General features: G+C 41.7%; 1 protein-coding gene across 1 annotated transcript in view; it reads left to right on the top strand.

Moving 5' to 3' along the window:
- Nucleotides 1-18,631, top strand: part of LOC124721524 (muscle calcium channel subunit alpha-1-like) — an 857,532-nt gene that overhangs the window by 277,125 nt on the left and 561,776 nt on the right. The window contains exons 2-3 of the mRNA XM_047246542.1: nucleotides 2,720-2,966; nucleotides 8,982-9,087. Of these exons, the coding sequence (XP_047102498.1) occupies nucleotides 2,720-2,966; nucleotides 8,982-9,087 (353 nt within the window). The remainder of the gene's footprint in view (nucleotides 1-2,719; nucleotides 2,967-8,981; nucleotides 9,088-18,631) is intronic.

Raw genomic sequence — 18,631 nt, forward strand, 5'->3', positions numbered from 1 at the left:
AGTCAGAGAACAGTGCTAGGAAAAGGGTAAAAGATACGGTGCCAGGAGGAGAGAAATAAAGAGAAGGAGTGGAAGCTGCTGAGAGCCAGTGTTAATGAGAGACAGAGTCCATGACAATGACAATGAGGAAGAGAGAGAGAGAGAGAGAGAGAGAGAGAGAGAGAGAGAGAGAGAGTGGGGGGAGGGGGACAGGAATGAATGAGATAGTAGCAGCAAGAGAGAACAAGAGAGAAACGGTAACAACAAGACGCGACAGTAGTAGTAGTAGGACAGAACGAAGGCGACTGTGGCTGTGAGACAGAAAACAGTGACAGCTAGAGAGGCACAAAGACATAATGACAATGAGTTGGGCAGAGTGAGTGAGTGAGATTGGGCAATTGCGAGTGGATGGGTATGGGAGGCTTAAAGCAGTGGATGAATGGGTGTGAGTGATTAACAGTTACGGCAGCTTTAGGAAGTGAAAGTTGAGTTTTATCTTAGAAAGAGCGCGAATATATTCACATGCCAATATTTTTAAAGGTGCTGGGGAAGGTAGAACGAAGTAACTGGTATCTCAACTTTCAGGCAGAGCCTTATTAAAGAGGAGCATATTCGCCTTTTTTGTGCTCTAGTAGGAGCATTTTTCCACTGGTATTCGATGATTCTAAGGCTTTCCACAAACTGCATAAAAATATATTAGCATAGGCTTTTTCTATGTCTACAGATATTAACTGAAGGGGCTGATTTTCAATATCTTTCTTTTCACGTATTTGTTGCAAACAAAATATACAGTCCGTAATTTTTTTCCTCTTCTGGAGTCAGTTTGCTCTTGGGCTCAGTTTCTTTGCATTTTGACTCTAAAAATGTTTAACGACTATTTGTCACAGTTAATCCTTTATAATACTTATATTAATTTTTCCCCTTCGCATGAATTGTTGATATAACTTTTACTTACCAAACTTTGGGGATGCTTTCGCTATTTACACATTTTTCAAACAGTTTTCTCAATAGCTCACGTAATTTCACCATATCCTATTTCAAAACTTCAGTTGGGGGTTCGTCCAATTCCTGTAGTTCTTCCATTCTTTAAAATTTTGATCGAATTTTTTTATCGTTTCTATGTTCAAAGAAAAGTCTGCATTGTCCTCTATTATCTCTCTTTTGTTATTAATCCATCCAAAAAAATTTCCCTAATTCTGTCAGCAATTGTTCAAATCATTCTTCTCAAGTCTGGACATTAATACTTATAATTTATTGTGTTTCTTTAGAAATTGCCCCAATATTTTCGTTGGCGTCCATGCTCCCAAGCTACTTTTTCCTCCAATAAAATTATCATCAGCTTTATTATTTATCTTTCCCCAATTTTTATTTTTTAAGTCTGTTGGCATTTCTCTAATTTTAACCTCTTGCAGTCTTCATCGTGCCTTGTCCCGAATATTTTGCGTATTTAACCATTTTAAATATCACTGTTTATTTGTAACTCTTTCTCTATGTCTGAATAAAAATAATACAATGGTTTTTTCCTTGCACAATGTATTACTCCTACTAGAGCTTCTTTTGCTGCCTCATGTAAAGTATTAGTGATGTATTTATATTTTTGTATCATCGTATTTGGTCAATTATGTTTCATCTAACTTATTTCTGTATAGATGCACTATACTTCCATTTTCTAGCCGATTTACGTCATACTTTGGAACCCTTAGCTAAGTTTTGAAGTCACTCCTTTTTATGCTCTGATGTCTTGTGTTTTCGCCTAGTTATTATGTAATCAATTACTGATTTTTATTGAAGTTTATAATGATGCCATGCATGTCTATGAATTTCTTTACGCAGATGAAAACCATTTAGAATTTGTACTGAATTTTGTTCACATACATTAATTACTCTCGTGCCATTATTATTCACTACATTTTCTCCATGTGCTCCTACTATTTTATTTCTTACTTATCTCCCGGTTCTGCTATCGAAAATTCGCCCAATAATGAATTCCTTTATACTTCCTACTGCTTCATCTATGTCGTTCAATTTGTCGAAGAAGGTAACTTCGATACGATCTCGTACATCTTCGCTTATTACATAGGCTCCTATTACGATAGTTTTGCGTCTGTATAAAGTTATATTTACTTTAATCAAAATTTCATTAATATGTTCCCAATTTGTAACATTCGTCTGTAACTCTTCGTTATTTATACTCCTCTCTTTGCTCTTAGATGTTCCTGCACCCCACTACGTTTATGTACATACTATTCTTTAATTTTTGTGCTGTACCCCTTCTTTTATCATTTCTTAAAACAAAATGATGTCTGGTTTTTTGTTTTCTAGTTATCTAATGACTTTCCAGAATGAAATTTTCACTCTGCAGGGGAGTGTGCGCTGATATGAAACTTCCTGGCAGATTAAACCTCTGTGCCAGACCGAGACTCGAACTCGGGAGCTTTGCCTTTCGCGGGCAAGTGCTCTACCAACTTTTTTTTTCGTTCGTTCTATTTGTTCGGGGCGGACGTCCCATAACACCTGTTCATAGTTCATCGTTGATCCATTAACTCAGTTTTTTTTTATTACAGAGGGCAGCTAACCCTCTGACCAAACACGCTTAGCTACCGTGCCGGCGACACACAGTTTTAATCCGCCAGGAAGTTTCATCTAATGACTTTATTCCCTAATCTTTGACTATCCAATGTTTGACTTGTGATAGCCCGTTTGACAGCTTTTTACGTTGACCATTTACTCTGTCCACCAGGGCCTGTGGCAGGCGTGCAGCATGATCTGGGGCGAGCGACCAGTACTGCAGGCAGCAGCGTCGCAGCGGACCGGCCGTTGTCCACGGCGTGGCAGACGGCACTCAACGCCACAGCCATGAGCGCAACCAAGAAGAGGCAAGTGCGCCGCGGGGGCAAGCCTCCGCCCGACAGGCCCCAGAGAGCACTCTTCTGCCTCACCCTCACCAACCCCATTCGGAAACTGTGTATAGACGTCGTCGAATGGAAGTATCCTTTCAAATAAATATCTCTACCGCCTACCTCACGGCCTGGAACCGATACGTGTGGTTGCACTTTTCGATACGCTGCCTTTGTTAACCTGTGGGCAGTTTCTTTGTGTGTTTTCCTCTCTCGCTTACAGCAGCACGTGTGAACTTACTGTGACAGCCACGTAACTATCGTCTCAGTTAACAGCAAAAGTGTACACATTCCGCTTTTAAACTGCCCGTGCTTGCCCGTTAGCCAGGCAGGCAAGCTGCCGCACGTTACCGAGCACAACGGACAGGCTGCTCTACTTCCATCTAGGCCAAGCAGGCTACAGAAGTCTTGCTTGCCTGCCTGCCCGCCCGTCCGTCTTCCCTCTGTGCTACAATACGTAGCAGTTTATTCTGTACACTTTCATTGCAGTGTTATGACTAGGATTAGGAAGTTGATGAAAAGTCTTTTTTTACACGAGTATCACGAGAAGTGGCTGAATGAAATATACAGGATGTTTCACAATTCGTGTTACACACTTCTAGAGGTCTTAGAGGGGACTTATTAGACCAAGTTTTACGCAGGGACTGTAATCTACCCCCGCCTTCCATCTATTGTCCACATTAAACAAAGTATTTTATGAAGATTTGAGAGGAGCGAAGATTACAATAATCTTTCTTGTTTACTTAGCTTGTCTTGTCGAGTTGGCTACAGTTCTTCTTGTCAAGGGATCTGATTCTTGAAGATGAAAATGTCACATTTTAGGTCCCCACGGTTGGATTGATCCAAATAAATTTTGAGATTGTTGTTGCAGAATTTTTGTTTTTACGTAAATGTATTTTCTCACGTTTGAGTTTTCACATTTACAAAGCCGAAATTACATTGTTCGCACAAAATACAAAAATACGTCCGATCCAATCTGATTCATGCTTACTACTCCCATACTCTGCGAAATAACCGTATTCCAAAGGGTTTACAATTTTTCTTAACATATTTATTTCTTCTAGTTTCTGTTACATTATTACATTCGATTATTATTTCATAAACGAATCCAGAAACAAACATAATAACCAGTACAATATTGCGTAAGTAATAATAGAAATTTTAAGTGTGCCAATAGTTCGTAATTTCAAATGTGTCTACACAAATAATTTTAACTGTACATTCAGAATTAGTTCTTATCGATTATAACATCGAGACTAAAACATTTTATAAAGTAATTCATTTTCGTAAATTTTAACTTGAAATGTAACATACTCTGTATAAAATTATGCGAAAATTTTCAAAAAAGCAACTGAGAGAATATTGAGCTGTCCAAAATTCGAAAAATAACACTGGTGTCGACAATTACTGTTGAGGAAAAGCAATGCTTGTGAAGGATGTACCGTTACAGGACCCATGTCCTGAAAAGTGATCCGACGGCGCTACAGAGCGCCAAAGTTATAGGCGCCGGCGCTTGTAAATGAACATATATACAGGGTGATACCGTGATGATATTACAAACTTTCTAGGCTGAGGCAGAAGGATAAACGTACCAATATGAAGTAACGGTACCTTTGTCGGAAACGAACGAGTCGAAAGTTATAAGAGAAAACCGTTCTCGTACTTCTGACAGCGGAATACGTCTACTGGTACCGTTGTTGATAAGGTTGTAGTGTGGGCAATTTTCAGGGGTGGTAGGATGGACCAAAACAAGGAAAAAATGTGCAGTAAACATGAACTCTAAAATGTCTACCTTCAGAGCTATGAGCACTTGTTCATCTTCATTACAGTGAAACATATTTCCTCTTTTGAACAAGTGCTCATAGCTCTGAGGGTATGCATTTTGGATCCCATGTTTACTACACATTTTTTCCTTGTTTTGGTTCATATTACCACCTCTAAAAGTCGCCTAACCTACAATCTTAGCAGCAGCAGTACCAGTACCTGTACTCCACTGTCAGAGGTATCAAAAAGGCTTTCGCTTATAATTTTCGACTCGTTCGTTTCCGGTACAGAGACCCTGAATTCGGATTGATGCATTTATCCTTCTCCATCGTCCTAGGAAGTTTGTAAGATCGTCACGGAATCACCATGTCTAAACATACATTTACAGGCTCCGGCGCCTTTAACTTCGACGCTCTGTAGCGACCTTGGATGACGTTTCCGGACGTGTGTTCCTGCGTACGACTCGATCTACTAAGTCCCCTCCACAGCCTCCAGACGTGTGTAACAATAATTGTGAGACACCCTGTATATCCATTTTGGGTCATTGTAGGCCAAATAATGGTGGATTTTATTTGTCTTTATTTCCTTTTTGGCGTATTTCGGGCTTGCTTATTTATTTCGATATGACGGTTTTCTCTGCAATTTCACCCTCTTTCTATACTCAAGTCAAACCATCATCGGGTCACACGTTTTCTGTAGTAAGCACAATCATGTCTGAAGGTAGACATTCTTTGCATCTGAGAACCGGAAGATGTCCATTATACTGCAACGCTAATTAAAGTTAGATTTTGGAAGTCTAGTTTCTGCAACACTAGTGGGTTTCAGCCAAATATGACTCCAGTTATACCTATTTTACTTTTTCCAGGATGTCTGTTTCGGGTTAACTGAAATCATTCTAAGTGGCAAAAATAGTTCAATCAAATTTCATGAAATGCATTTTTAACAAACACGAAGTTCACTAGCCACATTATGTTAATCTAAAAATTACATGGCTGAAAGGAGAAACTTTTCTTTCATTCTAAGCTTTCTTCACATAACGTTGCGTACCGCCGGAACGAGGTTTTTAATATCCACTGAGCTACATTTTTTTTACTACTTCAATGTTTTCCCTAAATTTAGAACCCCTGTACACTGCTAAATGGCCTCAAGTCCTTAGCACACATTTCCACGCACTTGTCAGCAGGTTTGTCCTCTTTCAGAATATTTATGTGGTGAGGAAACTGCTGGTCAAATTTACAAACATGTCGTAAGATACTCAAAGTTCCCAAATGAGTGCATAATAACTTCTTACTAAATTTGCATTGCGAGACACCTACTGATTTATTTGAAGCTGCCTCATAAACACAGGACAACTTTTCTCCAGCTGCACATGGGCTCTGTTTCGTGACTGGTATATATTCGCCAAATCTTAATTTCTCCTCAGTTTCCTTTAACTTAATTCGTTCATTTTCCTGCTCCCGCCGTTATGTTAAATGAGCTGCAGTGAAACAAGCAACGCAAACATATTCTGGCTAATCACGTCGGATTGGTAGCGCAACCTGTTGTGTGGTGCAGCAGGCTGAAGGGGTCCTGTGAAGCTTGCCGGGCTTGCGGAAACCCAAGTTAGCCTGCTTTAACCACTGCACTCTTTATGTCACCGTTGCGACAGCTTGGGCTGCTTCAATGGTTGCGGCAGACATGGGCAGGCAGGCCGGAAGAAGAATTTGTATACCTCTGGTTAACAGTGATGTGGACGCCTGTAAAGACAATGATCCGAACTTGAACGTATTGGACATGGGGAATCTCAAGTTGTCCATTTTTTCCTTCTTAATGTTTTGTACTCCTTCATCGAAGAGGAGATAATGCCAACTGGAAAAGTTTGTAGTCTTTGTTACATTTTTGATTATCTACGACTACATCTGCTTGCTACCGCGACACATTGCGGCCCACATCATGGAGCACACACACGGCTTGTTTAAGCTACACATATAATACTGTTTGCAAGTATTCAGATTGTTACTAAATTTTTTTTGTATTTCTTACTTAATTCTTTGTTTCTGAAATACCCTTTATGTGTAATACGCTGAGCTAACTGTGTGTTTTAAACATAACTTCTTTAGACAATAAAGTCGAAGCTGATAGTGACGTGTGTCTTGTTTCACACGGATGTATAACTGCTCATACAAAAAATTGTTTGGGGAATTCGAAACGTATGTGCCGCAGTTGCGCATACCGTTTGCCGACAGCTAAATATTTCGCTCTCTCAAGTTCACCTAGTCACTTTAGGGAACATTACATACCAAGTAAAAATAAGAAAAACTGGCTTTCATTCTCGGTTACTCTAATTTACCTCACATCAGAAATCAGTTCATTCCTACTTAGACCAAATACCTATTTTTGTGGCGGTGTTCGTAACGACAAACACTTGGCTGTAGAAATGGCTTACGAAGTCACCGCCACACTTTTAATAGCGGGCCGACCGGTCCGCTGGAACAGTGAACAGAAAGATGAAAGCCCAAACACTCATATTAAATAAAAGTCGGTACTTATCTTTTATTAATGAAGATACAGTAACACAGTAGTGAACTCGGTGTCTACAGAAATCTGTCTAGTTCGAGTCGGAGCGGCTAGGTCAGCGTCGGCTGACGACAAACAACAACTCTGCTGCGATGAACACACAACTGACTACCAAGTACACAATTCGGAGGCGAGTATACAACTGAGCGGCGAATACAGAACTGTCCTAGCGCTCGCGACTCCAGCGCTTAAGAACCCAGCAGCCAGCGGTGGCGCGCGCAGACTTGCGGCGATTTGCTGTCTCGCTGGCGCTGCTTATGCGGACGGCGTCCGGACTTTGATGCTGCCAACCTTTTGGCAGCGGGCTCGGGTGGCATTACTGGCTAGGATATAACACCTATTTTATTCTCAAAATATAATACATGCTTTATACGAGCATTTAGATATTATCCTAGCTTTGGATGAGAGCAGGTATGTTCTGTGTAATAAGTCAAATGAATGGAAGCATTATATTAAAATGACTGTCACCTACAGCTGAATTTGGACTAAAATCTCGTCAAACATTCGATGAAAAATGAAGAACATGATGCGAATTTAATGAAGATGAATCTTTCAGAAAGGCTGAGGTTCAAGTAGGATAGTGGAAACCAAAAATGTTGCCGTAGGAAACACTTCTTTACAGATAATCAAGCATCACATAAATGCCCTTAAATGTAATCTAATAAGGTTTGTAAACATTTTCATAAACGTTATGAGCGTTCATGACTTACAAGAAGCAAGTCATACAGGCTTAAGTTTATTAAAGAAACGTTATTGTTCATTGGCCTAAGCTGCGTTTATTTGGCATTGTGATTAGGACGTAATGATAGAACTTCTCATTTCCTGTGCAGTGTCTGTGTAAGTGTTCACTACAGATTACTCTCTTTTTTAATGTCTAAAGATTTCATTCTTTATTTGCGCCTAACTGCGATTAAAAATAATTACATAAATATTCAAAAATCTATACTGTATTTGGAAATTATGACATGTGTAGGTCCTATAAATGGATCTCATAAAATATGTCAATGTGGTGTAGACAGTACAGTACTAGTCAATGGGAGAGTGGGCGATCTATAATACTGGACAGTGTGCTTATTTATAATTTTCATAGTTCGTTAAAATGCACAACACGCACAACCTTGAGTGGATAAACTGCATAATATCATGAAAGCTTGATTTAATTCTTACTACTGCACTCTCTCTTGCTGGTGAATATTTTCTGTTGGTCTCCAGTAAGAAAGCCTCATGGACATAAATAAATGTGGTCTGTAAGGCAAAAAAGAGGAGTAAATTATTTAATACTCGGCAAACCAAATCACTGAATCATAAAGAAATTTCTATATCTTTAAAACAGCTTTTCTCACTTTGAACTTCCATAAACACACTGTTTCAGATACAGATAGTGCTCCATAATTGTTTCACATCTATAGTGATACAGTTTGCTTAAATAAGAGTATTATATTATTAATTCTTCTAGTGTTCCTACGTTACTAATTCCTATTTAGTCTCTGCAATTATTCTTAATCTAGTGAAGCTATGCTTTGAATTTCCTAACAACAAAATTAATCTGAATTTATTACTGGTAATAGACACCTAGTAATGGAGCAACAGACACAGCTTAGAATTATTATTAACCATCTTGTATCAAGAAATTGTTTAGCTGAATTAATCAATAGTAAATGTGTTCGCAATGTCTAAGTTCATTTGAATGTTGTCATCAGTTAAAAATGTTTAGACTCAAGAAATTTCTATCTAGAACTACTTGTCTTGTCTGCAGTAAGTTACTTTCTTTAACTTCGTACACAGACCTTTTGAGTACCTGATATTACTGACCATCTTTGCAAACTGTGTTGCCTTGGCTGTGTACACTCCTTATCCCAATGGTGATTCCAATAATACAAACCTTTATTTGGTAAGTACATGACTATATTACATTATTACTGCTATTTTAAAGAGCACTTTATTTATGTAAAGAAAGTGCATGATTTTTTTCGATAAATGGTTGTCATAGGATCCTAAATGAAATTGGATAAACTGTTTAGCAATATTTCATATAAGTTGGAAGTATACAGTTTCATATGCACCGTCCATTTAATGATGACAGACGAGTTTCGACTGACACTTGCTATGTTGACATTTAATTGTGTCCACTAAATTATTTTTACGCTCTTTATTCCTCCTCCTTTTGAGTATATGGATTATCAAAAGAGCAGCTACCTAACATATTACTCAGTGTGATATTTGTAGTGAAATATTGGTGTTTCTGAATGCAGTTTGCTGAACATCTACATCGATATGCATAATCTGCAAATCACATTCGAGTGCCTGGCAGAGGGTTCATAGAACCACCTTCACAATTCTGTATTATTCCAGTCTCGTACAGCTTGCGGAAAGAATGAACACCTATATATTTCCGTACGAGCTCAGATTTCCCTTATTTTCGCATGGTGATGGTTTCTCCCTATGTATGTCGGTGTCAACAAAATATTTTCGCATTCGGAGGAGAAAGTTGGTGCTCGTAATTTCGTGAGAACATTGCTCTGCAACGAAAAACGCCTTTGTTTTAATGATGTCTATCCCAAATCCTGTATCATTTCAGACACTCTCTCCCCTATTTCGCGATAATACAAAACGTGCTGCCCTTCTTTGAACTTTTTCGATGTACTCTGTCAATCCTATCTGGTAAGGATCCCACACTGCGCAGCAGTATTCTGAAAGAGGACGGATAAGCGTGGTGTTGGCAGTCCCCTTAGTTGATCTGTTACGTTTTGTAAGTGTCCTACCAATGAAACGCATTCTTTGGTAAGCCTTCCCCACAACGTTTTTTATTTGTTTCTTCACATTTAAGTAGTTCGTAATTGTAATTTCTAGGTATTTAGTTGAATTTATGGCCTTTAGATTTGACTGATTTATCGTGTAACTCAAGTTTAACGGATTCCTTTTAGCACTCATATGGATCTCACACTTTCCGTTATTTAGGGTCAATTGCCAATTTTCGCACCTAATAGATATCTTTTCTAAATCTTTTTGTGATTTGTTTTGATTTTCTGATGACTTTACAAGTTGATAAATGACAGTGTAATTTGCAGACAACCTGAAACGGCTACTCAGATTGTCTTCCTAATCGTTTTTATAGATAAGGAACAGCAAGGAACCTATAACACTAGCTTGGGGAACACCAGAAAGAAGAAGTAAAGCTGTGAGGACGGCGCGTGAGTCGTGCTTGGGTAGCTCAGTCGGTTTAGCCGGCACGGTAGCTCAGCGTGTTCGGTCAGAGGGTTAACTACCCTCTGCAAAAAAAAAAAAAAAAAACTGAGCGAATGGATCAAGGAGAAACCAAAACGGATGTCGTCGGATGTCCGCTTCAAAGACAACGAACAATACAGAACAAAATCAGAAAAAAAAGACGGTAGTTTTTTGTGTATGTGAACAAGGCGCGTTTTCAGTAAGTAATGCAACACATTTTTCCTCGGCCAATTTCGGTTGAAAAAATGCGGAATTTATGGTGGGACATCGTGGAATAACCACGCTTCAGACCCCATAGCTTCATGAAGTTCCGACAGGTGGCGGCGCTATACGCGGCCTTCAAAATGGAGTCTGTAACCGAGATGTGTTCGAACCAAAGAGCTGCCACTGAGTTTCTTTCAGGGGAAAACCAGAGCGTCACAGATACTCATAGGCGCTTGCAGAATGTCTACGGAGACCTGGTGGCGAACAAAGCACGGTAAGTCGTTGGGCGAGACACGTGTCTTCGTCATTGCAAGGTCGCGTAAACCTGTCAGATCTCCGGCGTGCACGCCAGCCGCACACAGCTGTGAAATCGAAGAAATGACTTCAGCATTTTCGTCACCACAAAAACGAACTTCTCCTCCTCCATGACAACATCAGACCTCACATAAGTTTGCGCACCCGAGAGGAGCGCACAAAACTTCATTTGACTGTTCTTCCTCATCCACCGTACAGCCTGGATCTCGTACCATCCTACTTCCATCTGTTTGGCCCAGTAAAGGACGAACTCCGCGGGGAGCAGTACGTGGATGGCGGGGAGTTTATTGACGCAGCGAGACGTTGGCTCCGTCGTCGACCAGTAGATTGGTGCCATGCTGGCATTCAGGCCCTCTATCTGATTTGTCCGAACACTTCACGTCGACTTCCCTGTTTTTAAATTTCTGCCAACGTCAGTGACGTAGCAGTTGTAGTGCCAAAATTGCGTGGTGAAGCTAAACGTTGCAGTTTGTGTTGGTAGAACGGATCGCCGATTACGTTAATATTTACCCTCACACGTCTCCGCCCAAAGCAAAAACCAAACCAAACCAATCTTCTCTTTTAGATTTTTTCCATCATTTTCAGCAACTCTTTTTGAAGTATACTGATACGGAAGAATGGCACACTAATTTCGTTAAAAATGGCTTTTTAACGCAACTGTTGTGTATTTCTTCACATCGGAAGTCTTGTTATTCCATTCAAACTGCCATCCCCCACCACATACACTTGCTTCACACAGTCAGAGAGGAGGACTGGACGTGATGAAAGCTCATAAAGCAATAAGACTGCTTCAGATAGTGAAAGTAAAATTATGTTCTTCAACAATTGCAAAAGAACAACTCAAAATATTTACCGAAAATTGTGAAGAAAATGTAATATAAAATAAAAATATCGGCGCTCGATATTGCCATTTTTTAATCGATATATCTGTGGAAAAATATCGACTAAATATGTCTATATACTTGGAAATACTATTGATACTTCGATATATCGATATTTTAACAACTGTCCTTGCGCACACACTCGTGGCGACAGAGCGAGTAGGTGGACTCGTCGACCGTTTACTGCACTCAGTAGTGCTGAAAACAGAGAAATGGAGGCTCCATAAGAGGAGCATAGGCGTGAAGTGCGTTTCTTCGCAGCGGAAGGAGTAATGAAAATTCGTCAAAGAATGACACAAGTGTAAGGAGAGCACTGCATGTCGATTGCAGGGGTCAAAGTTTTGACCGATGGCCGACGATCTGGAACGCCACAGCACATTACCGAACCATTGTCTACATGTAGATGCCCTCATTATTCAAGATCGGCCAGTTACGGTAGCGGCCATTGCTGCAGAGGTAGGGTTGAGCGCCGGCTGGTGTGGCCGAGCGGTTCTAGGCGCGTCAGTCTGGAACCGCGCGGCCACTACGGTCGCAGGTTCGAATCCTGCCTCGGGCATGGATGTGTGTGATGTCCTTAGGTTAGTTAGGTTTAAGTATTTCTAAGTTCTAGGGAACTGATGACCTCAGAAGTCCCATAGTGCTCAGAGCCATTTTTGTAGGGTTGGGCGTCGGAAGTGTTCACGCCATCATTAAAAGTTGATCGAAATTTCGCAAAGCGTGAGCACAGTAGGTACCTGAGCCGCCAGCTAGCTAGGAAGCATGTCTAATGGGACTCCGTTGAACTTCCACAGCCTTATGCGAAGGAAGGGAATTACTTCCTGTCACGAATGGTTATTGGAGACGAGTAACGGTGTCGCCACTTCGAACCGGAACCGTGTCCAAACGACAGAGCTTCCAGTGGAAGCATGCAGGGTCGCCGCCTCCAAAAATGCACTACCTCACTTTGCTCTAAATCTGAAGCGTCTGTTCCACAGTTTCCAGCACGACTGATTGTATTGGAGCGTCGACATGTGCACGTGGTCACTGCGACGTCGCGTGGGTGTGCGCACATGCCCCTGTAGCAGCGAGTTTGGGATCACAATGCTCTTGTAGGGATCACACCTTCTTCTGTAGGCATGGTATTACGACCCGGCTCGTTTCTTGGGAACGCACCTTATCTACTAAATAGATCGGTTGTACAAACGCTAAAAGCCGGCCTGTGTGGCCGTGCGGTTCTAGGCGCTTCAGTCTGGAACCGCGTGACCGCTACGGTCGCAGGTTCGAATCCTGCCTCGGGTATGGGTGTGTGTGATGTTCTTAGGTTAGTTAGGTTTCAGTAGTTCTAAGTTCTAGGGGACTGATGACCTCACATGTTAAGTCCCATAGTGCTCAGAGCCATTTGAGCCAAACGCTAAAAAAAAAAAAAAAAAAAAAAAAAACTTAGTGTATATTGCAGCGGTCTTAATGAAATTCACAACGTCCTCCATAGCCCAGTTGTGCCAGCGCTCTTCCTGTGAATGTAGGGCTGTTGTCCTAAGTATACCGGGCAGTTCAGAAAGTGTTTCATGAGTGGTATAGTAAGGACAGTTTAATAATAGCGAGTGTCATCGATGACGACATCAATGAGTCATGGGGTATCCCCACTCCTCATCCTTCTGGCAGAGGCCAATTGTCCCATGCATAAAATGGCGGGAGATTCAAATTATGGCGGGAAATTCAAAATTTGGCAGGGAACTAAAAAATAGCCCAATTGTGTTCTTCCTGTGGATGTACGGCTGTTGTCCTAAGTATAAATTGGCAAGAAATTTAAAAGCGCAAGATGGCGACCAGGGAATAATGGGACAAGCTGTATGACGTCGGAATCCGAGACATCGAATACTGAGACAGGCTATGCGGCGTCACAATAAAGCTTAGACCCATTGGGCTGTTTATAACCCTGTAGAATTCTGGTATGCTGCCCCAGAGCTGGGATACTGTCACTGGCTCTCTGATGCTAGAATCCAGCTTAGATCTGTCGGGCAATTTATAACATTGCGGGATTCTAGAACAGTTTCTACAACGACAGGATCAGAGTTCTGGAATACTGGCACTTTGACGTCAGAGACATAGGACGTTGGTGCGTTTCCAGGCCTGACTGCTGGCCTATTTGACATTTTTTCCTTCCAAGCTACTATTCACTGTGCTTCTCGTAACCCTACACTCAATAACTTTCCTTTATTGTTCCTGTTATTAATCCAACAAGAAAAGTTTGAAGAATAATGAAAAGTATAATTGATATTGGATGTCTTAATTTAATCAAATTAATATTTATTACATTTGACAGTGATGTAATTATTATTTTGATCATTTCAGGGGATAGTTTATTAAAGTTTGCACGCGTCTTTATTCAATCAAACACTGGGGAGGGTCCTCCGCCCCCGCCACCTGCGCCGCAGGGAGCACGGCCGCTGCATGTGCGTGCATCGCGCCGGCCGCCGTTGTCGCCTCAGCGCACCGGGGCAGCCGAAATCTCACTAAGAGCTGTCGGCAAGTCCACTCCTCTCTACCTGTCTGTCGTTTAGGGATAGGTGCTCATATCTTAACAGCTTTCGTACGTCCTTCTTTACAGACAGGACGTGTGCAGTGCAGACGTCTCTTCAAATTTTAACAAAAGAGTGGTGCAAATGGCTCTGAGCACTATGGGACTTAACTGCTAAGGTCATCAGTCCCCTAGAACATAGAACTACTTAAACCTAACCCACCTAAGGACACCACACACGTCCATTCCCGAGGCAGGATTCGAACCTGCGACCGTAGCGGTCGCGCGGTTCCAGACTGTAGCGCCTAGAACCGCCCGGCCACCCCGGCTGGCCGTAACAAAATTTGAACACTTTATGCAGTTGTCTCTTCTTGAACTGAAGGCTGCGTGAGGTAGCCGCGCGGTCTAAGGCGCCTTGCCGCAGTTCGCGCAGCTCCCCCCGTCAGAGGTTCGAGTCCTCCCTCTGGCATGGCTGTGTGTGTTGTCCTTAGCGTAAGTTAGCTTCAGTTAGATTACGTAGTGTGTAAGGCAAGAGACCGATGACTTCAGCAATGTGATCCCATAGGAACTTACCACAAATTTCCCAAATTAAATTGAAGTGTAAATTGCACCCATTGTTACAGAAAGGAAACGTGCAATGCGTATTTAACGGCACGTTACAAACAATTATATACACATACGACAGGGTAGAATGACTCAAAAAGAGTGACTAGAGTTTAACAAATAATTTATTTACTCGTCAAAAACAGATGGCAGATAAGAATTTTTCTTACAAAAAAAGTCCCACATATTGAACTATTTCATTTGTTTCACATAATAATACACATGGCACAGATGACAGACTTACACATTTTGGTTACACTTGGTAAGGACTATTTATTAACGCCTCCCCTCCTAGTGAACAGTAAACTAAATGCAATCTGTTTTGGTATGGCCAATAACCTACTTCACAGATAATAGACGCACGGTGAGTCGTCTTCGGTAAGGACCGCCCCCCTCGCCCCCCCCCCCCCCCCATACACACACACACGAGCACACGCACAAGCGCGCGCGCGCACACACACACACACACACACACACACACACACACACACACACACACACGTCAGCACAAATAACTCGCGTGTTTTCATGCCGAGACAGACCGATTCTCAGTTGCGATATTGCGTGCGCCTCATGTCTCCGCAGTTGAATTCTGAAGTGCTGTACCATGTGCGGACCAGGGGGCAGAGCAGCGTCAACACCGCCGCGAAGGCACTTCCAGTAGTCATCAACCGAGAGGACTATTGAAGCCGCCCGACGCACACCCGTAGCGCGTCTAACGGTTGTGCAGTATGCGTGGGAGACTACAAGCTACACAGTCGGTGACCCATTCGCTTCGTCTTTCATGAGACAGATAATTACTGTTGGCAGGTTTACGCCGTAAGGATTGTCGGGCTCATAACCAGATGCGTTGAATGCGCCGGAGTGGCACCTTGTTATTTCATACAGATCCCAAACCTTCACCCAACATATTAAGCTGTCAGTATCCATATAAAGGAACTTTGGATTTGCGAAGTGTGTTTTCGCAACCTCATCATGGAACGTGTACATGTGGAATTTAGATTGGTCCAACACACTCACCTCAACATAAACAGGTTTCGTAAAATCTACCGAAACCTCAGCCACCTCCAGAGCAACGAAATCTTTGTTGTAGATTGTGAACCGTTTAACATTTGGCCTGTCGACATAATCTGCTGCAGCAAAGCGCCCCTTCCAACAGGTAACTAAGTGAATTTCGCGATGGTCTCTGACATAGTTTGTACCTTGTTTTTTCCTCCAGCATTGTCATCTGCTTCAGGTTGCAATTGGATAGACACATCCGCTCTGTTCCCTTCAAGCAGCTTTGTTTAAACACCGAAAAACGGTTCTCAAGTCATGTACATTTGGTAAATATTTTTACAAACTTATGAATAAAGCAGTTTTCGGCAAAACTATGCAAAACATCAGAGAACATAGCGAAATTCACTTGAGTTGCCCGTTGGAAGGGGAGTTTTCGCGCACAGATTATATGGCCAGGCCAAATTTTGAACGGGACACAATCTTCAACAAAGATTTCGTCGTTATTGAGCTTGGTAAGGTTTTCGTAGAGTTTACAAAACCTGTTTATGTCGGTATGTGTATACTTAACCTATCCAAACTCCTCATGTACCAGTTCCATTATGACATTGCGAAAAACCACTTTGCTAATCCAAAGTTAGTTTATATGGATACCGACAGCTTCATCTACTGGGTGAACGGTTGTGATCCCTATGAAGTAATAAGGTGTCGACCCAACGTATTCGACGTGTCTGGTTATCTACCCGATAATGCTTATGGCGTAACACCTATCAACAACAAAGTAATCGAACTCATGAAAGACAATGCAAATGGGTCGCCGATTGTTGAGATATGGATGTAACCCTCAGAAGAAGGTTGTCTGGCGTGGGGCATCAATAGCCCTCTCGGTTGAAGGCTACTTGGTGGTGCTCTCCCGCCATACATGAGAGGCACACTGCAACTGAGAACCTAAGAAATGGTCTGTCTTGGCATGACGACGAGACTTATTTGTGCTGACGGGATAGAAACCCTACTGTATGCGCACTATTAACTTGGGCGATGAAGATTGTGTGTGTGTGGTGTAAGCACTTTTCCTGCTCACCAGTTGTGTTGTGCGTGAGTTAATCGGTTTTTCTTACGTCATTTGTGCGAGCTATATTGTTTTCTGCATACTACGTGTGTATCACATTTACTTTAGAGTTATGTTTCAAAGGAGGGGGTGGGGGTGGGGGGAGAAGAGGAGAGCTGTAAATAAATATTTCTTACCAATTGTATCTAAAAGTCTGTCAGTGGACCACGAGTATTCCAATTCTATCAAATGTGATTAAAATGTCGAGTCTGTCAACTGTGCCATGTGTATTCCAAACTGTCGGAACAATTTAAAAAGTCCATCAGCTATTTGTAAACTGTGAAAGCTGTTTGAAAACGTAATGTGTGACATAAATATTTTTTTGTTTATATATTACTGGAAATCGTAAAGTTGCTTTTTTAAAATACTGTATACATGTTTTCAGTGTATTATGTAAAAATGTGAGGCATGTCGTTTATCAATGTTGAAAAGTTATGTGATAAATTGCCATACTTTTATAAATATCTGCAATTTATTTTCATCGTATTGTTTTGTTTTTCTGTGTTAGAACGAACATATTATTACGTGAAACAAATGAAATAGCCCAATATGTGAGACAAATATTACTTGCCATCTAGTTTGACGAGCAAATAATGTGTTAAACGCTAGTCATTCGTTTTCAGTCGACCTATCCTGTCATATGTATATACAGGGTGTTACAAAAAGGTACGGCCAAACTTCCAGGAAACATTCCTCACGCACAAATAAAGAAAAGATGTTATGTGGACATGTGTCCGGAAACGCTTAATTTCCATGTTAGAGCTCATTTTAGTTTCGTCAGTATGTACTGTACTTCTTCGATTCACCGCCAGTTGGCCCAATTGAAGGAAGATAATGTTGCAATTGTGCAATCACGTCATCAACACAGATTTTCTGTGAATGTTTGGGCAGGCATTGTTGGTGATGTCTTGATTGGGCCCCATGTTCTTCCACCTACGCTCAATGGAGCACGTTATCATGATATCATACGGGATACTCTACCTCTGCTGCTAGAACATGTGCCTTTACAAGTACGACACAACATGTGGTTCATGCACGATAGAGCTCCTGCACATTTCAGTCGAAGTGTTCGTACGCTTGTGGCCGAGCGGTTCTAGGCGCTACAGTCTGGAACCACGCGACCACTGCGGTCGCAGGTTCGAATCCTGCCTCGGGCATGGATGTGTGTGATGTCCTTAGGTTAGTTATGTTTAAGTAGTTCTACGTTCTAGGGGACTGATGACCTCAGCAGTTAAGTCCCATAGTGCTCAGAGCCATTTGAACCATTTTTTTTTCGTACGCTTCTCAACAACAGATTTGGTGACCGATGGATTGGTAGAGGCGGACCAATTCCGTGGTCTCCACGCTCTCCTGACCTCAACCCTCTTGACTTTCATTTATGGGGGCATTTGAAAGCTCTTGTCTACGCAACCCCGGTACCAAATGTAGAGACTCTTTGTGCTCGTATTGTGGACGGCTGTGATACAAGACGCCTTTCTCCAGGGCTGCGTCAGCGCATCAGGGATTCCATGCGACGGTGGGTGGATGCATGTATCCTCGCTAACGGAGGACATTTTGAACATTTCCTGTAACAAAGTGTTTGAAGTCACGCTGGTACGTTCTGTTG

This window comes from Schistocerca piceifrons, chromosome X (genome assembly GCF_021461385.2).
Source record: "Schistocerca piceifrons isolate TAMUIC-IGC-003096 chromosome X, iqSchPice1.1, whole genome shotgun sequence".
Classification (NCBI taxonomy): domain Eukaryota; kingdom Metazoa; phylum Arthropoda; class Insecta; order Orthoptera; family Acrididae; genus Schistocerca; species Schistocerca piceifrons.